Source organism: Camellia sinensis, chromosome 1 (assembly GCF_055761805.1).
Source record: "Camellia sinensis isolate YWXY chromosome 1, ASM5576180v1, whole genome shotgun sequence".
In the NCBI taxonomy this organism is placed as follows: Eukaryota; Viridiplantae; Streptophyta; class Magnoliopsida; order Ericales; family Theaceae; genus Camellia; species Camellia sinensis.
In genome coordinates this window covers 32,500,150-32,520,597 of record NC_138961.1, presented here as the reverse complement: position 1 = coordinate 32,520,597, position 20,448 = coordinate 32,500,150, and the positions used below count along the sequence as shown (strand labels likewise).

Below are 20,448 nucleotides of genomic sequence, written 5' to 3'. Positions count from 1 at the left end.
AACTTAGTAGTTGATAATATATTCTGTAATTTATTAAAAATGTGTGTAATAACTTAAATCCTTGTAGTATACAATATTTTTGTAAAATAATAATAAATAAATAAATATATAAAAACTAGTTAGTCACAAAACCTGTAATTTTCCTTTCCGTTACATTTTCAAGTTGTTACAAGATTCACACTATTCTTTGTCGTGCATACTACTGCATAACTTCAAACGCGTCATCGTCGAATATTTCTTCACTAGATGAATCTGCATAAAAATAATAAATTAATAAACATTTTTCAACTCTTTCCTAGTCCTAGCTAATAAGTAGCACACCACAATTCCTTCATCTTTCACTACTGTCTTAGTCTTAGAGAGAGAAAAAAAGTTAGAAAGAGATGGCTCCACTACAACCTCAATCACCGGCACTATCACCATCACCAACCCAAACTCTCCACCACCACTTCACCCACCCAAACCACCCCCTCATCAAGATCTACACCGCCGCAGAATACAAATGCGACGGTTGCAACACCCTCGGCATCGGAACCCGCCACCACTGCTCCGCCGGCTGCGACTTCGACCTCCATGAATACTGCGCCGCCTCTCCCTCCACCCTCCTCTCCCCTCTCCATCCCAACCACCACCTCTCCCTCCTCCACCACCCTGGCGGCTCTAACGGCCGCTTCTGCGACCTCTGCGGCCACCTCGTCAACGGCCTCTTCTACACGTGCCAATCGTGTTCTTTCGACGCCCACCCTCTCTGCACCCAACTTCCTTTACACGTGCGACATGCGTTTCACCCCCAACACGTGCTCACTCTTCAGCCGGACAGGCCTGGCCATTGGTGTGATCTCTGCCGACGTGGATGTTCCACGTGGCGGTACAGGTGTGGGGCCTGTGACGTCGACGTCCACGTGGATTGTGTTAAGGGGCCATCGGATGTTAATGGCAGGGCGATGACTGGGCGGGTTCCCACCACTTGGGTCCCGCCACCGCCACCTCTGCCGGCTACTGGGTATCTAAATCAGCCGGTTTACGGTGGGAGTGGTGGTGGTAATAATTCTGGACAGGTGTATGCTGTTGTGGGGAAGTTGGCAGCTAAAGCAGTATTGAATTCTATGTTTGGAGTTCCAACTCCCTTCTAAATCATTATTATTATTATTATTTTTTTTTTTTAAGCTTGAAATTTATGCAAATGATTTATATCCTCTATGTTCATTTGACTTCTCCATTTTTCTTTCTTTTTTTTGGTTGAAATAAAAAGGGACAATTGTAAAAGAAAATTAAAAATAGAGCCTAGACAAAATCATCAAATAATATTACATTCTCGAATTTCACTCAAAAATATAAATATATTATTTAAATTTATTTTATATTAAAACTTTTATTATATCAATTCAATCTCTACTAGACAAACATATTATTTAAAAAAATCGGGACCAAAATTTTGGAACAATGGCATTTGGGCAAAATTATTACACTTTTAGCCTCCGTTTGGGAAGTGGGTTGGCTTTTTAGCTTTTTGACTTTTTTGGTTATTTTAGCCTGGGCTTAAAAGTTTAGTTTGGGAAGGGCTTTTTGGCTTTTTTGAGTTTTTTTGTGAGAGAAGAATGAAATGATTATGGGTTGGATGTGATGTTTTGTTTGTTATGGCTAAAATAGCTTATTTTGTTTTTTGTGGCTAAAATAGCCAAAAAAACCCAAACCATGGCTTCCCAAACGAATTGTGCAAGTTTGATTTTTTTTGTGCAAGTTTTATATAACAATTACATCAAATTACATGAAAAGCTTTCACAAAAAAGAGACTCCCCTCCTCTTTTGACCGTTCAGTGATGATTCGATAAGTTAATATTTGAAGTATTTTTATATAAATTATTCATAAAATAAATTAAATTGATATAATAATTATAACTATTAAGAGGGTAATTTATATATAAATTAAGCCGAACTAGGTAATGGGCCGTTCATTGGGCCACGGTAAGAAGGGTTGGATAAAACGGAGCTTGGAGTTAGCCTGGTTCGGAGAACGCCTTATTATTATCCCGGTCCAAAAGAGCTTTGAAGTTATTCCGGTCTAAAGAAGCGTGGCGATTAGCCCGGTTGCAAAACTCAGAATTAGCCCGGTCATGGCATATTATGGATAACCCGGTCAGAACCTAGCTATTTTTTAGCTCGGTTAGGACCTTGATGTTTTGTTATCTCGGTCTAATCACGCCAGGGCTTGTGCAGGAGGAACCGAGGTAAGAGTAGTGAAAGGACACTATAAGAATTTACACATTTTGCGACCACTTTTGCCGACCAAAAAAATTTTAGTCGCAAAAAAATGACATTTGGCGACCAAATATTAATTAGTCACGAATGATCATTATTTTTGGCGACCAAATATTATTGGTCGCAGAAGGTTATATTTTGGCGACCAAAAAATATGTTGGTCGCAGAAAGTGGTATACTTTTGCCGACCAACTACAAATTTGATCGCGGAAGGTCACATATTTTTTGGCGACCAAAAATTTGGTCGCGAAAAATTTATTTTCAGCAACCAAAAAAAATTAGTTGCCAAATTATACTTTTAGCGACTAATATTTTAGTCGCCGTTGATTGAGATTTGGCGACTAAAAAATTTGTTGGCGAAAGAACCTGTTTTTACGACTAATTTGAGAGTTTGGTCGCCAAAAGTTTGGGGGGAAATTTGAAAGATTGAGGGGGGAAATGAAATTTGAACCACCATCGCACTACTCATTAGTTGTATGCATGTACCACTGTTGTGGATTGCAAGTGTGGAACAATGAAAGAAACAAGACTTTCGAAGTAGCAGATGACTCCCCAAACCTCATTTTTCCTCTCATGTCGAAAACCCTTCTCTCCCGCATCAAACCTCGTCACAACCCCAACCCAATTCTTCCCCTTCCTTCTCCTTCAACCCCACATCAAGCGACTCGTCAACGAACTCTGTGACATCCTCAAAACCCACCACCACAATTAATGGCAAGACACCCTCGAAACTCGCGTCTCCGAAGAAGAAATCGTCCCATCTGACATTGCCCATTTGGTGCTCGACCGTATTCGCGACCCCGAATTGGGTGTGAAGTTCTTTGATTGGGTCACTCAACGCCCATACGGTTGTTCTCTTGATGGGTTTGCTTATTCTTCTCTTCTTAAGCTCTTGGCCAGCTCTAGAGTGTTTTCAGAGATTGAGACTGTGTTGGAGAGTATGAAAGTTGAAGACAAGTTACCGACTCGGGAAGCTTTGGATGCTGTAATTCGAGCATATTCGGATTCTGGGTTAGTCGATAAAGCCCTTGAAATTTATACTACTGTGTTTAGTACTTCTAATTCTGTTCCAAGTGTTCTTGCTTGCAATTCTTTGCTTAATGCACTTGTAAAAGAGGGTCGAATTGAAATTGCAAGCCGGGTATATGATGAAATGTTTGAAAGAGTTGAGGATGGTTATATTTGTAAAAAAATATTTGTTTATATTTGTATTATGTTTAAAGCAATTCATGTATTATGTTTATATTTGTTTTCTTCCCTCTTTATGCTTACCCTGATAGGTGTGTTCATGTTCCTAGCACTGTGAGAATCAAAATCATTAAGATGTATAAATTCTTGGTTTGCGTGGCATTGGAAAACCTCAAAGCTTATTGTAAAAGTCTTAAACGAAAGGTTCAGTGACTTCTAGCCCAACCTCTGTCTCTCTGTAAATATATTATATCTCATAGATTAGTGGTATTGGGGCCATAAAGTTTAGATATTTACGCTCCAATTGATTTGGGGATCCAATTCTGGAAAGTTTAGCTATTTTACTTAATTTTTAGTGTGAACTAATAATTGGCTGCATGATAATGCTATAAATTTTTTTAATAGAGAACTCTTGTTGCTTTAATATTTTTTTTCTTTATCCTTATCTTCTTTTTTTATTTTTCTTTTTTTTCACACCCTCTTAATGAGTTTTGTTTCGGCACGCAGATTGTGTTCTGCTCTGATCCTAGGAAATTTGTAAAGTTAAAATATCAATGTGAGGAGTTTCTTAAAATGGTTGTAACTTCTGTTGGTCTGATCAAAGATGTTGATAACAAGGACAAACAACGGATTAGTGACCAAGTGTGCAATTGGCAGGTATAAATTAGCTGTTTTTGACTGAATACTCATTTTTAACTATTTGATTGTACGTTTAGATGAACTGCTTATTACATAGGCCTTTTACTTTTTCCTTAATGCAATTGTATCCTTTCAAATTATTATGCTGTTCAGTTAATAAGCTACTCATAAAATTTTACAAATATGATTCATGACATCCATTTTATCTTTTGATCTATCAGGAAACAGCAACCCGTTTCATTGATCGGCTATCAAATGAATATTCTGCATACGTCGATATAATTCAACCAGTTCAAGTTGCTATATATGAAATGAAACTAGGTTTATCGTTAGTTCTATCAAGTGCCATTCAAAAAATTTATCATTGGTTCTATCGTTGCTAAATTTATCGTTGGTTCTATCGTTGAAACTAGGTTTATCGTTGGTTCTATCGTTGCTAAATTTGAAAACTACCTGGCAGGAGACAATTTATTCATTTATGAGATTTCCTAGAGGCTTTGCATCTGATGCTGTTTCTGTCAGGATCGACTGTGGGTTGGCCAAGTTTCCTTCATGTGATATAGATTTCCCTATGGACACAAAGGCAATGGATATGAATTTGCTGGAAAGTTTGGTTACTTCGACAAGAGATGTCAATTCTGATAAGATGGTCTGTGACTCCTTTGATTTAATTTCTTGCCTGTATACATGTTCTGATTTAATTAGACTCATGAGCATATTGTCTTTGTATCTCATGGTTCTTCTAGTTTCCCATGTGCTTGACTTTTGTCTGAATTGATGAGAAGCTGTGTATTCAAATACTTCCCATTGATAACAGGTCTCAGACTTGCAACTGAAAGCTTCCATACGTCACAACATTCTTCTCCGTGTAGCGCATTCTATTGCTGAGGCCCAATTAATGGATAATGCATCTTTTGTTGTAAGAATTGCTCCTCTGTAGGATTTCAAACAAAAGTATTCCAAAAATTTATTTGCATCAAAGCTTTTAACTAATATAGTGTATTTATCAATCAGCTCTTGGATAAGACATTTGATGAGTTTGCTAGCCTTTGGATGAATATGAAAGTTGAAGTAAAGACCAAAGAAGATCATGAAGCTCAACAATTCAAGTTCAAGCCTTGTGCATTTAAGATAGAGAACATAATGGAAATTGACATATCAACTCTTGGTGGTTCATTAGAAAATGAGATACTTTCAGAATGGCAGGAATTGCTTTCTGATGAAAAAGTTGCTGAAAAGGTAATTATAATTTGTGTTTGTGCTGTGTGTGTATAGTTGTTTTTCTAACAGTGTCTTTTCATCCATAAAGAAAGTTACAATATTTGTGATGGTTTTTCTGTTATTTGTATATAATCATTCAATTCTAATTTGTGTCGATGAAGAGAAATGCATGGAAATGGATTGGAGGGACCCATTCCATCAAACATATCCCCTTTGAATCAATTAACTGAATTGTGAGTACAAAACATTCTTATAGCAACAAAGTAGTTTTAGGAGGTAATGTTATTTTGTTGATTTATTTGGTTGATAGCGTACTGTTGATGGAATTGCTCATGGTGTGATCTCTTTGACCAGGAGAATCAGTGACATAAATGGGATGGCTCAGGAATTTCCTACTTTGAGCAACACTACAGGGCTAGTAAGATTGTATGTTTGATGATTATATAATTTGTAATGTTCAATATTTATAGTGTGTATAGGTGAGTTTCATCGTTTAATTTTATTCATTTTTTTCGTATTTAGGGTTTTGAGAAACTGCAACATTTCTGGTGAAATCCCGAAATATATTTGGAAAATGATGAATTTGCAAATGTTGTAATTAAAGCATGTTAAGCTTTGGTGAATGATTTTTATTTGACCTTCAGTGTTTTCATCAATGTATAATTGATTACACAAAGCGATTTAATTTTCCATCCTGTTATTGTTATTGCTGTTAGTTTTTTTCACTGTCAAGGCACGAAAAGGACAAATCACAGCTCATTTATATGACAGTGCTTATTGAATTTTGTTCACAAATAGTATATAATTTTTTATCATCATGCAGGTGGATTCTGTAGTTTACCTTGTTGACGCGTACGACAAAGAGAGATTTGCAGAGGCCAAAAAGGAGCTGGATGCCCTACATAAAAAAGAACAACAATACTCAACAATACTCAACCTTGTTAACACCAGATGTTCTTTTTTTTTTAAATTGATGCTGATTATGTTAAATTTTTGTTGGAATGAATTGTTTTTTGCTTTTTGGGTTTTAGAATAGGGTTTTGTGAATTGTTCCTTGTTTTTGGAATCAATGTTGCTGCTGCTGAGTTATGTGTTGAAACTTGGATATAGAAAATTTTATAATAAGACCTGTTTTGATTATGAATTCGTCCTATTTTGATTATGAATTTGCTAAATATTATAGGTGTATTGTTTTCCTGCTTTGGCGACCAATTTATTAGTCGCGACAAATAAATTATTTTTTTTCACAAAAAATGACAATTGTCCACCAAGAGTTTTGGTCGCAAAAAATACATCTATTGCCGACCAAAAATTTTGTTGGTTGTGGAAACTCACTTTTGCCGACCAACAGTTTTGGTTGTGAAAAGTAACAATTGGCAACCAAACTAATTTTGGTCGCACAATGTCACAATTGGCGACCGAAATTTTTGGTCGCGAAATGTCACAAATGACGACCAAACTTTTTGGTTGAGAAATGTGTCAATTGGCGACTAAGAAATTTGGTCGGCAAAAGGCGACTTTTCGCGACCAAAGTGTTTTAGCGACAAAATGAATTAGTCGCGGTAATTAAATATTTAGCGACCAAAAATTTAGTCGGCAAATCCAACTTTTGCCGACCAACGAAAATTTTGGTTGCGAATTACTTTTGCCGACCCTCAATTGGCAACCAAACTAGCGACCAAAAAAATTGGTCGCGGACAACTTTTGCCGACTAAAAATAGACTTTTAGCGACCAATTTTTTTGTTGCTAAAAGTGTTAATTGTTGTAGTGGGAAGAACCAAACTAGCTATAGTTCGGTCTACTCTGCGGCTCAGCATAGCCATGCTTACCTCGGTCATATTGGAGTCCGACCATGGTAAAACCATCTCACTTGGTTCAAGCAGTGAGGAGGGTGTTGAAGGATAAGCATTATCTTTCAGGAATGTGATTCTTAGGAGGACTCTACATGAAGGAGTAAAAGTCCTATTAGAATTGTACCACACGGAACCTATAAAAGCTCATAACATCACCTATGGAGAGGTAACACAACTTTGATTCCCGAACACACAGAGCTTTTTGTCTATTTGTCTATTTTGCTGACTTAGGCATCGGAGAGGTATCCGGCACACACCCGCCGGCTAGCTCACGTTTGTGTTTTCAAGGAGTAAAGTGACGACGTACAGAGGAACGCAGGCTTGATCAACAGGATTATACGAGAAGGTTTATTTCTTTCCCGTACAATTGGCGCCGTCTGTGGGAACATCAGAGTAGAACAAAACCTCTTGATCAAGCTTTTCCTCTTTAGAAGCAATGGCGCACAACGAAGATTTGCCGCAGTCCGCCATCGACGGACAAACACCAGAGGGGGGTGCAAGGCGCGAAGGCCTACCTTCTATTCCTCCCATGGCGGACTTGGAGCCACAGCGACAGAATCCCAGGAGGGATGCAAGGGGAAGGAGGCGGACTAACAGCCCCCGTCACTCTCGTTCACAAAGTCCTGACAGACAAAGGCGGAGGATTGATCCTCAAGTTCTGGAGGACCGCGTGAAGGAGCAAGATGAATTGATAAGATGGCGGCGGACATGGAGGCCATGAAGCGCCAGATCAAGGGAAAAATGGGTGGCGACAGGAGAGGGGCGCAAAGGCAATGCGCCTCCTTGCTACTCAGAATATCGTAGTAGGCATACCACGACATCGCAAGCAGAGAGTAGAAGCCTCAGGACGAGCAACACTCAATCAAGGACTTCCAGAACTCGTTACTCCAAGTCTGAGAGAATGGGATCACTAAGGTCTTACACAGAAGGAAGTACCTATCGGCCCTCACACACGCACCATACATCATCCAGGCAAACAGAGTTGCCTAGATCGTCCGACTTACGGACTGTGCTTGAAAAAAGGGCGCGACAGAAGGAGGATGCTAGGACGCGCAATCCACACAAAGTTTCAGCCCTTCAGCGGTTGGCCCATTGGACGCATGGAAGTGTCGAGGTTGGGATGCCAATACCGCACCTTGCCTACGAACCAACAGATAAAGCGTTGGCAAGACTCCATTGCTCGCCGTTCGTTTCGGCAATTGAGAACGCACCATTACCCTCAGGCTTCATCCAGCCTAAATTTACCACGTACGAAGAAAAGACAGACCCTTACATGCACCTAAGCCACTTTCGTTAGGTTATGGCAGTATACCGACGGAACGAAGCTTTAATGTGCATCATCTTCCCATCAAGCCTTGGTGATCTAGGCTTGACTTGGTTCGAAAAACTTTCAGAAGGCAGCATAGCCTCCTGGGCGCAATTGGCGGAGGCATTCGTTACTAGGTTCAGAACGAACACCAAAACCCCGGTGGAAATTGATCAACTGCTCTCCATCGATATGGGCGAAAAAGAGTCATTAAAATCCTACAATAACCGTTACTGGGAGACCTTCAACCAGATTGGGGACTGTCCCACCAATCTCGCTATCGCACAGTACAAAAGAGGCCTTCCAGTCAGGAACAGACTGAGGGACTCAATCACTATGATACCACCTCTCACAATGGAGGCCTTAATGGAGAGAGTGCACCAACACATTCGGGTAGAAGAAGATGGCGCTCGTGCTAAATCAAAGTCTAGCACGATCACAGTACCAGATAAAAAGACCGCGACAAAGGTTAACGCAGTAGAACGTCCAAACAAAAACGGACGAGGTAGGCGGGACAACGGAGAAGACCAGGATAAAAGATGGTTGAGAATCTGCACTGCCATTACCACGGTATTCAAAAAACCAATCTACCGAATCCTAAGCGAGATACGCGATGAACCTTTCGTCAGATGACCTGCCAAGCTAGGAGAAGCTCAGAAGGACTACGACGAAAGATCGCGGTGCACCTTTCATAAAGAAAAAGGGCACCGCACTGAAAATTGCACACCATTGAGACAGCATTTAGAGGAGTTGGTGGCAGCCGGTCACCTAGATAAATACAATGAAGGAGGGGCGCAGCCAGCCTCCCAGAATGACGATCACCCGAACGGTATGCCAATCGACCCCCCACCTCAAGGCGTGATCAACGTGATTCATGGAGTATTCGAACCTGAGTGCGTATGCGAGCTCAGGGGCATGATAAAAAAGGCTGAGCACTTAAGAGAGGTACTAAGCGCCCAACCTACCATCAAAAAGGGGAGAACAGAGGCCACGAATGTCATGTCTTTTTCCGACAAGGACTTGGAAAGAATATACTGCCCTCACAACGATGCACTGGTCGTCACCTTCCGCATCAAGGACTACGATGTCAAGCGAATTTTGATAGACCAAGGTAGCTCGTGTGAGATCATGTACTACGACACCTTTAAACAACTAAAATTAGAGGACAAAGACCTGGCCCCAGTTGTATCCCCCCTGATCAGATTCAACTCAATGCCAGAATGGCCAGTCGGCAAAATTATCCTGCCAGTTAGGGCAGGAAGCGTGACAAAACAAGTGAAATTTTGGGTGTTGAAGGTCCCTTCCACTTACAATATAATCTTGGGAAGAACATGGCTGCATGCCATACGAGCGGTAGCTTCATCCTACCATCAAGTAATGCGATTCCCTAATGAAACCGAGGTAATTGAAGAGGTCTTTGGAGACCAAATTATGTCCAAGAAATGCTTTGTCACGGTTAATGGCAGCCGCGCTGCCAAGGGATATGTTCATTCGGTGGAAGAACCTGAGAGCAATGAACTGTTCGCAGATGTCGGCAAAGCAGCTGACCAAAAAGCGGTGGAAGACTTGGTAGAAGTAAGAATAGATGAAAAGAATCCGGATAAATTCTTTTTGCTCGGATCGTCGTTGTCCAGCACTGAGAGATTACAGGTTTTGGAATTCTTAACCTCTAACATCGAAGTATTCGCCTGGACACCTTACGACATGCCAGGCATTGATCCAAACTTCATCTGTCACCAACTCAATGTCCACCCATCCGCCAGACCAATCATTCAGCGCACTCGCAGATCGGCACTCCACCACGCCGAAATAATTACGGAAGAAGTGGGAAATCTGTTAGAGGCATGAGCTATCAGAGAGGTACACTACCCCAGATAGATTTCCAACACAGTCGTGGTACCAAAAAAGAATGGCAAATGGCGTGTCTGCGTCGACTATAAGACAGTCAACAAAGCATGCCCAAAGGACAGCTTCCCCCTGCCACGGATAGATCAACTGGTAGACCTAACGGCAAGGCACAACCGACTTAGCTTTCTTGATGCATACAGAGGCTACCATCAGATCGCCATGTACAGACCAGACCAATAGGTCACGTCCTTTACAACTCCAAGAGGACTGTATTGCTACAAGGTCATGCCATTTGGCCTAAAGAACGCAAGGGCAACATTCTAAAGAATGGTCACTAAGATGTTCGAGCCGTTGTTAGGCAGAACAATGGAGGCTTACATCGACGACATGGTGGTCAAAAGCAAGGATGAGAACGACCATCTGAGGGACCTAGGTGAGATGTTCCAGATTCTGAAGAGACACAAGTTGCACCTTAATGCATCTAAGTGCGCGTTCGATGTAGGATCTGGCAAATTCCTAGGCTTCCTGGTGACCAACCGGGGTATTGAGGCAGACCCCTCCCAGATTAAAGCTATTTAGGATCTGGAGAGGCCTAACTCAGTAAAAGAAGTGCAGCATCTCACCGGCATGGCAGCTGCACTCAACCGATTCATTAGCCAGTCGTCAGACAGACTACGACCATTTTTTCTAGCATTAAAATCCAAGTTCGAGTGGGACGAAGAATGCGACCGCGCTCTGGAAAACTTGAAGGTATACATGTCTTCTCCACCACTGCTTGTCACCCCAATACCTGGAGAAGAACTCTTCCTGTACTTGGCGGTCTCTCAGCACGCAATTAGCGCAGTATTGGTCCGTGCAAAAGGAGTCCAACATCTTCCCATGTATTATGTCAACAAAACATTGCTGGGCGCTAAAACGAGGTACTTGCCACTGGAAAAACTGGCCTTGGCCTTAATGATGGCCTCAAGGAAGTTGTCGCACTACTTCCACGCCCACACCATAGTCGTCCTCACAGCTTTCCCATTAAAAGCTTTGTTTGAGACGGCAAACTTTTCTAGGCGAATCTTGAAGTGGGCAGTAGAGTTGGGACAATTTGACATCAAGTTCTAACCCAGAACCACGATAAAAGCCCAAGCTTTGGCAGACTTTGTCGCAGAATTTACTCTTGGAAGTCATCATATCTGCCCAGTCGACTTGACTAATGCAACCGAACTAAGGATGGAGGTTGACGCCGGAATAGTGCAACCCCTGGTGCAGGATACTCAGTCGGACCCCAAGGCAGACCAGAGTAAAGAGAGCAAGGTAGAAGCAAACCATGCTACACCAAGCCAAGACTCACCAACAAATAAAGACTTGGTTCAATCAGATAGCGAGGGGCATACAGCAAGTATGGACCTTGAAGAAGACACCAGCAACATTCTTGACCCCACGGCATCATCTGATCCCTCCACTTGTTGGAAATTATTCGTTGGAGAGATGTGGAAGCTCTTTGTGGACGGAGCATCCAACCGGCATGGTGCGGGACTTGGCATAGTCCTCATCTCACCAGACGACCTGGTTGTGGAGCAAGCAGTCAACCTTGGATTCCCAGCATCAAACAACGAAGCGGAATATGAAGCGCTTCTTGCAGGTCTCAAATTAGCATTCTACATGAAGGCCACCAAGTTAATGGTCTACAGCGACTCACGGTTGGTGGTAAACCAAATTTCTGGCGACTACGAAACAAATGGTGACAGAATGGCCAAGTACCAAGAGTTGGTCAGAACAGAGATCAAGAAATTTGAAGTAGTAAGGATAAAACAGATTGGCAGGGAGAAAAACAGCAGAGCAGACGAACTAGCAGGCTTTGCTTCAATGGCAGATACTTCCATCCCTCACCCACTGCTAATTGACTACCTACCAAGACCAAGCATTGAAGACCCCGAAGCATAAGAGGTATGTTGCGCCAAACCAGGCCCTTCGTGGATGGATCCCATCATACTATTCTTAAAAGACGGCGTCTTGCCAAAAGAAAATAAAGAAGCCAACAAAATTAGAACAAAGTCATAGCGATTTTGGCTCTCCCCTTCTATGACATTGTACAAAAAATCATTCTCAGGACCTCATCTAAAGTGTGTTCACCCCAGCAAAGTGGAAGCATTCTTGTTCGAAATACACGAAGGCGTGTGCGGAAGCCACCAAGGAGGAAGATCGTTAGCTTACAGAGCCATTTCACAAGGATACTGGTGGCCATACATGCAGGCAGACTCGGAGAAGTATGTGAAGAAGTGCGAGAAATGTCAGAAGTTCGCACACCAAATACATCAGCCAACCAAAGAACTCCTACCATTGACCAGCCCATGGCCCTTTGCAATGTGGGGCTTGGATATAGTAGGACCACTTCCAACAGCACCCGTAAACAGGAAGTTCTTTCTCGCAGCAACAGACTACTTCACAAAGTGGGTGGAAGCAGAAGCATTGGCATTAATCAAGGAAAAAGATGTGAAGAAGTTCGTCTGGCAAAATATCATTACTCGATTCAGCATACCCAAAGCCCTAATATCAGACAACGGCACTCAGTTTGATGGCAGAATCTTTAGAGGCTTTTGTGAAGAATACAAGATAGAGTTCTACAATTCTACACCGGCATATCCCCAAGCCAACGGCCAGGCGGAAGCATTAAACAAGGTCATCTTGGATGGACTGAAGAAAAGGTTAGAAAGAGCAAAAGGCAAATGGGCTGAGGAACTTCCTCATGTTTTATGGGCTTACCGCACCACACCTCGACGATCAACAAGAGAAACACCATTCTCCTTAGCCTATGGCATGGAAGCAGTAATCCCGCTGGAAGTTGGTGTAACAACCCCCATACTGTTTATCGATTAATGACTGCTTGATTACCGATAACCATCGATTACCATTAAACTGAATTGATTACGACTGATAATTGGACTGGTTAAAGTACTGAACTGACTGACTGAAAACTGGAACTGAATTGACTGAGTATGTACGTTTGAATTGCATTCTATCTGTTGATTGTTTATTTGATCTGTTCGTATTTTAGTGTTTAAACTGCTCATTGAAGGCCTTATCGGCGGCCGAATCTGGAATTGATTAATGTTTTATGATTGTCATAATTAATGTGATTTATGGTATAATTATCTGAAAACTGATTAGGTGTGAGTAAATTAGATTAAATATTGATCAATTGCTTAAGTTGGCCTTATTTACCAAACTACCCCTAGTGGCCACTATCTCAATATAACATGTGAGCCTTGTATACACTTGAAACAAACATTTCCTCAGCCCTTTTTCCTTGCTCTAGCCGACCAAGAGAGGGAGAGAGTGAGAGGACTTGAAGTCCATCTTGAATTTTGCTTGTTAATTGAAGAACTTGAAGGTTGATTGTATATTTGAGCTCCTAGTCTTCTAATTCAAAGAACTTAGGTATGAATTTCATCTTTTGATTTTGTCTTTAAGTTGATTCATGCATGGTTCATGCCTAATTGTAGAGCTAAGTCATGTTTTAGTTCATACATGTTGATATAGAGCTCATTTCATGCTTGCATGTTTGAATTGTTGAGTTGTAAGTTGATTTCATGGTAAAATGGTGCATGCATCTCCATAACCTTGTAATGGTCCATGTTTTCAACTTGTTTTTGGATCAATGGGATCACTAGAGCATGTTTTGAAGCTTTGAATCGATTTGAATTCATGCATGTTTGCATGTTCATATTGTTCATGAAATTGGTTTGAAATTGGGTTTGAATTAAACACCCTTGGGCTTTGATTTCTCAAATTGAGCTTTGAACCATGTTATTCTATGTGTTTATAAATGTTTTCCAGAAAATGGGCCCAAGAGGATTGGTTTTGATGCATTTAAACTTGGTTTTGGCTTGGAGGTGCAATCTGGTTTTTTCAGATTTTGCACTTCCGCTCGAGCGGGGAAAGTGACGCTCGAGCGTAAAATCCGAGCATCCAGCATCTCTCTGCACTGTTTTACAGTCCGCTCGAGCGGAGGATTGGGCGCTCGAGCGGAGTCATGTCTCAAGCTCGAGCGGGCGTCGAGCGGAGATTTCACCCATCCAGTACTTTTACAGTACGCTCGAGCGGGAAAGTTTACGCTCGAGCGTGTACCTTTGTTGCATGTCCGCTCGAGCGGGGAAACATGCGCTTGAGCGGGACTCTGTTTTTCTGAAAATCTTGAAACAGTCTTCTGATCACATCTTTGCATCATCATTCCATTCTAGGCATTCTTAGGCCTAGTTTAAGACATCTTGTTGAGGATAGATGTAGAGTACACCGAGGCATTAGAGGTTAAAGTATGTTATCTCCCAACTGTATAGCTTAGTGTGTGTTCAACCTGTGAACTGTGTAGGGTTGGCGACTGGGGAGACACGCTCTAGCATACTGTAGCCCAAACTCTGTGAGTAACAATTGTGTAAAGATATGTTCAAATGATTATCTTTTGAATACTGAACTTAACTGTTTACTGAACTGATGTTGTTTACTGAATGAATGTATGTCCTATCTTCTGAACTGTATTGTGGCATCCTTAGCACCTACTGTTTACTGTTACTGTTACAGAGATCTCTGTCGGTTCCCTCGTGGGACCACTACTGTTTACTGATTGATGGCCATCATTACTGTTCGGTCTTTGAGACTTACTGTTTACTGCTATGCTAATGGATGTACTACATATAACTGAATAACTGTTCTGACTGAAAGACTGAAGTATTGTTTAATAAACTGATTTCAATACTGTAAGGACATTTCATTCTTAACCCCTTTACGCATTATGTTATTCACTGGGCTTTAGCTCACTGTTTATATATATATATATATATATGTAGGTGCTCAGCCACCAGATCGGAGCTAGGAGCGTGGGTTAGACTCCAGTTTTGTCAAGCCAGCCTTTGTGCCTCACTGCGAGGTTCCGAGTTTCTATGCTATGGCTTTGGGGTGTCTTGTTTTTCCCCCGTCTGTCTCCATACTGTTTGGATCGCTGTATAGACTGTTAACTGCTAACCGTACTGTTATCAAGGGATTAGGTCCCTGTACTGTGTGACTGTAAATTTTGTATAGACTGTACTGTTTGCATATGTGAATGCATGAAAAATCTTTTTGGCATACAAACTGACATAGCTCAATGGACATTATTTATTTACTGTTTTGGCTTCCGCCAGGCCCTGTACTCTGTTTTACTATACTACTGTTCTGCGGGCCTTCGGTAATCTCGGATTACTGGCCGGTTACGGTGCTAAACCCATAGGGCCGGGTTTGGGTCGTGACAGTTGGCCTCCCCACAATTAGAAGTGAAAATTTTGATCCAGACTTGAATGGAGAAGCCATAGCATTGGAGCTCGACCTCGCCGAAGAAAGAAGAGAAAAAGCACTGGTTCACATTGCCTCATACCAACAAGAGTTATCCAGGAAATACAACAAGACAGTACATCCAAGACAATTCAAAATCGGAGATTGGGTACTACGCAAAGTAATGGGAAACACCTTGATCCCAAGAGATGGCAAATTAGGGCCTAATTGGGAAGGACCTTACAAAGTGATCGGATTAGTAGGAAAAGGTGCTTACCACTTGGAAGACGAAGACAGCAAAGCAATTCCTAGACCATGGAACACTGCCAATCTCAAGCTATTTTATTTTTAGCTTTACTTTAAAATACTTGTAATTTTTCTTTTCCCCAATAAAACAAGTAGTTTTCTTTTCAGCATCAGTGTTTTTATTCTGTAAAAGTTATTTTAGTAGGCTAAGGGCATTGAAAGCATAGTTGGCCGGAAAAACCAACTTAGAGGTTGGCTGGAAAAACCAACACCCTTTCTAAGCCCAGGATAAGGATCCAAGCTGCAGGATGTTTGGTCGAAATAACCAAACACTTTACTTTAGGTTGGCTGGAAAAACCAATCTAAAGGTTGGCTGGAAAAACAAACACCCTCCTAAGCCCAGGATAAGGATCCAGGCTGCAGGACGTTTGGTCGGAATAACCAAACACTTTACTTCAGGTTGGCTGGAAAAACCAATCTAAAGGTTGGCTGGAAAAACCAACACCCTCCTAAGCCCAAGATTAGGATCCAGGCCGCAGGACGTTTGGTTGGAATAACCAAACACTTTACTCTGGGTTAGCTGGAAAAACCAATCTAAAGGTTGGCTGAATTAAATCAACTCTTAGTATTCTTCAGCCGAGGTAAGGATCTCGACTAAAGAGTGGTTGGCTGGATTAAACCAACTCTTCGTACTCTTCAGTCGAACTAAGGATATCGGCTAAAGAATGGTTGGCTGGATTAAACCAACTCTTAGTACTCTTCAGCCGAGGTAAGAATCTCGGCTAAAGAGTGGTTGGCTGAACTAAACCAACTCTTGGTACTCTTCAGCCGAAGTAAGGACATCGGCTAAAGAGTGGTTGGCTGGATTAAACCAACTTTTAGTATTCTTCAGCCGAGGTAGGGATCTCGGCTAAAGAGTGATTGGCAGGTATACTTATAGTTGTAATGTTAAGACCGGGATAAAGTATCTCGGCAAGAGAATGCTGAACCTCATGCAAGACATCAGTTAGAAAGTAAAAGTACAAGCATAAAGATCAACCGAAATAAGAGTTTGAACAAAAAAGAAGCATTCATTCAAAGTTCACAAGTACAGAAGGATGTTACTTCAGCCCGATTACAATTGTCCAAAGGTTTAAAAAAAAAAAGGTACAGAATCAAGCAAAAAGGGCGTCTATTTTCGCGTCAAGTACAACTCGGAGTCCGGTTTCATCTGGTAGCCCAGTCTCATCTGGTATCTCGGTCGTCAGATCTTCAACCGGTGGCTCCAACTCAGTTGACTGAACAACAGGTTCATTATCAACCGGGGCATTATTTAGAACGACCGGAGCATTGTCTGGCTCGGTTTCTTCTTCATCATCCTCAGACTGAAGAAACTGTTGCTGAACGGACGCAGCGTACTCCGTCATCGAACCCGGGATAAAATACGGAGGAGGGTTGAAAACCTCGGTCTCTGGTCCATGACCGAGCTGGGCCACGGCCGCCCTCCATCCGCATTTAAAGAACAAGTCATTGGCTGCCTCACATTGCTTAATGTAAAGAGCCTCCCCCTCCTTGAAACCTTGAGCATCCGCGTCATCTGCCTTCTTTTGCAGCTCGGCGATCTCAGCGTTCTTCTTGCCTTCAAGCTTGGTCAGTTCACGCAGGTATTTATCTTTCATCACAGTTAGGGACCTTTGTTTATCAGCGTTAGCCGAGGTAACTAGTTCGGTCAGACGGGTGACCTCAGCCTCTAGCTCGGCGGTCTTCTGTTGATATGTTTTTAGCTCGGCTGTTTTGGCTTCAGCTTCTGCCATGGCCTACCTTGTTGCTTTCCTTAGTTCCAACACTCGCTTGTGAGCGATATGGTTTTTCTGTATGGCCTGCAAAAGGATGGTAAGACACTTTTTCAGTATAACCGAGCTGAAAATTGGACAAATTTCTTTAGAAAAAATAAAGTAAAAGGGCAACTTACCAGCACCATGAATTTTGTGGACAAGCGAAGGGCCTTCAGCTCGGTCAGGTGGTCGTGGTGCCTCATGTCGGCTGGAAGACAAACACCTTTAGCCAAGTTGAAGGCCATCAGGTAGTCTTTTTCTGCGACCACTGAGTCCGAATCCGTGATAGCACGGTTCTGAAAGGTGATTTTTGGAGCCCACTTGGAAGAGGTAGCTCGGTCAGAGCGCTCCGGTTGTGGGCTCGGTGGAGGGCTTGGCGGAGTGGTTTGAGGAACCACGGTTTTGTCTTCATCAACCAGACGTTGCTCGGTTGGAGTAGTCCGGGCACGCTTCCTTTGGCGGGATGATGAGGGTTGGTGAGATGGAAGGGCCACCACAGTCTCCTGAGGTTAACCGGCTGGTGGTACCTCGGTTGGGTTTGTTTCAGTGAGAAGGGCTCGCACGGCTCTCTTTTTGGCCATTTCTTGTTTGGCAATAAGAGAGATAAGGTTGATTTGAGGCAAGGATGGGTCCGGTTCAGGAGAAGCTTCTAAAAGAAAGTTAGTTACCCTAGTCCTTCGTTTTCCACTGTATCGGTGGGTCGGTTCAAAATTCAACAGGTCAGTCCAACTTCGGTCTGGATATCGCAGCGCGGCGCGAAGCACGTTTAAGTTGAGGTAACTATATTGGGACTTAAGAAAGTTCTTATCTACAAAAAAGAAGACAACATTAGGTTCGGTTCACAATCAGAAAACCGAAATAACAAGAAGAATGCAGTAAAGCCGGGGTAACCCTACCGACTACACCCTTGTTCCAGTTTATTCTGTGTCTTAGGATCTGGGCTTGGTGGTCTTCAAAATTCCCAGATACTCAGAAAAAATCATTATCGTTCAAGTTTTTGTCCAGTGTGTCCTTTATTATTTTTTCACGCCGGCGCTTTATTCGTAAGTAGTAAACCCAGCCATCTTCGGCTGATCCTATGGAATACTGATGGAAGAGCTCGGCAAGACCAAGGTTAAGGCCAGCCCGGCGGTTTAGCTCGGCTATTCCGTTTATTATGCTGTAAGAATTGGTGGAAAGTTGGGTAAGGCAGAGTTTGGTTTGCTTGAGGAATTCACAGAGTAAGGGCTGTACTGGGAAGCGTAGACCGCACTCCACAATGGAAATAACATTAAAAGGGACAAAGCCTTGGTTTCCCCATGGTGTGATATCTAGGTCGGCTAAGGTGAGGTGAACATCATCAGGGATGTTATAATCCTTTCGAAATTCAGCCATTGCACCAGGTGAGTTAACTAAAAACCTATACTTTCCCTTTTTTAGTTTAAGTTATGAATAAGTTATACTTGGGTGTTGGCTCGGTCGGAGAATAATGCTGAGTAGCACAGTTGAGCGCTAAAAGGAGTGCCTGGGCAACCTAAGTCTGCAAAGTAAAAAAAGAAGTGTTAAGCACTGATCATTGGATCGTGCTACAAGAAACAAAGGCAAGATAAATAAAGCCCTAGTTTGGCTACGCAGTTTTAGCTCCGTTTGAGCGAAGAGATTTAGCTCAGTCGAGCCTTTGGGACAGCTTTCTTAGACCGGTTTTAACTAAGGAAGTTGGTCTAGCCCCAACTTTTAGCTCGGTCAGTGTTGAGGCTCTCTAGTGTGGCATTGCGCAGATCTAGCGCGGTTCAGTAGTTCGGCTAGTTGAAACAAATGGTGGTTTGACTTAAGGAAGCTACAAGTATGGCGCAAGTTTCAGTTTGGTTGCCAGGTATGGCTAGGCTTACGACCAAGGCAAACAACTTCTAAGTCCGATTGCATATTTATTTGGGATCGAAACCAGTGTTTCTCAGGTTATTTCGTAAGTTCAAGTGATTCTATTACTAAGTTTTTTTCCAGAAAAACGCATGACCAAGCAGAAAATGTGTTTTGCAAAAACACAAAACAATATGCCATGAATTGTAAAAAACAAATGCGAAGACAACAAAAACAAGACAGATTTGAGTGGCTTACCAGGTCAAGAGGAAGAAACTAAAGATGGAAACAAAGACAGTGAAGAACACGAACTCAGCAAGCTCAGGAGCGAGGAGTGTCAGAGACTCGCAAGAGAGAGAAGTTGAATAATAAAGTGAATGATTGAAAGCATTAGGGCTTGTTTTGTGAAAAGAGAAGGGAAAAAGGCGGGAACTGTTCAAAAAACACGAGGTACGAAGACGACGTGACAGCTGCCTTTAGCCAATAAGAGCATGCCGCGTGTCCTTGGAATGAGAAGCGATTCAGTCTCTGTGATTGAAGAGACGTTTTGACCAGACAGGTACAGCCTGGTGTAAATTTAGCTCGGCTGGAAAGGCTAAAGGGTTTTTCAGCTCGGCTGGAAAGGCTAAAGAGTTTAGCTCGATCGTAAGGATAAAGTTTTTAGCTCGGCTGGTAACAGGTAATCCCTATCATGCTATACAGATGGAATTAAGGGGCAATTGAGAGGGTAATTTATATATAATTAGGCCGAGCTAGGTAATGGGCCGTTCATTGGGCCACGGTAAGAAGGGCTGGATAAAACGGAGCTTGGAGTTAGCCTGGTCCGGAGAACGCCTTATTATTATCCCGATCCAAAAGAGCCTTGAAGTTATTCCGGTCTAAAGAAGCGTGGCGATTAGCCCGGTTGCCATACTCAGAATTAGCCCGGTCATGGCATATTATGGA

General features: G+C 42.3%; 2 protein-coding genes across 2 annotated transcripts; both read left to right on the top strand.

Moving 5' to 3' along the window:
• Positions 1–340: 340 nt before the first annotated feature.
• Positions 341–6,445, top strand: LOC114310085 (midasin-like). Its single transcript, XM_082875667.1, has 8 exons — positions 341–3,270; positions 3,955–4,104; positions 4,308–4,735; positions 4,904–5,005; positions 5,101–5,325; positions 5,469–5,540; positions 5,662–5,733; positions 6,131–6,445. The coding sequence occupies exons 3-6, from the start codon at positions 4,565–4,567 to the stop codon at positions 5,535–5,537; spliced, it is 567 nt and encodes a 188-aa protein (XP_082731793.1). The 5' UTR covers positions 341–3,270; positions 3,955–4,104; positions 4,308–4,564; the 3' UTR covers positions 5,538–5,540; positions 5,662–5,733; positions 6,131–6,445.
• On the top strand, positions 384–1,133 carry LOC114268404 (protein VACUOLELESS GAMETOPHYTES). Its single transcript, XM_028209583.2, has one exon. The coding sequence runs from the start codon at positions 384–386 to the stop codon at positions 1,131–1,133; it is 750 nt and encodes a 249-aa protein (XP_028065384.2).
• Positions 6,446–20,448: the final 14,003 nt, after the last annotated feature.

Coding starts and splice junctions, on each gene's coding strand:
- LOC114268404 (XM_028209583.2), top strand. CDS start 384: ATGGCTCCACTACAACCTCAATCACCGGCACTATCACCATCACCAACC.
- LOC114310085 (XM_082875667.1), top strand. CDS start 4,565: ATGAGATTTCCTAGAGGCTTTGCATCTGATGCTGTTTCTGTCAGGATC. Junction 5,006..5,100: donor TGGATAATGCATCTTTTGTT/GTAAGAATTGCT, acceptor TTTATCAATCAG/CTCTTGGATAAGACATTTGA. Junction 5,326..5,468: donor ATGAAAAAGTTGCTGAAAAG/GTAATTATAATT, acceptor GTGTCGATGAAG/AGAAATGCATGGAAATGGAT.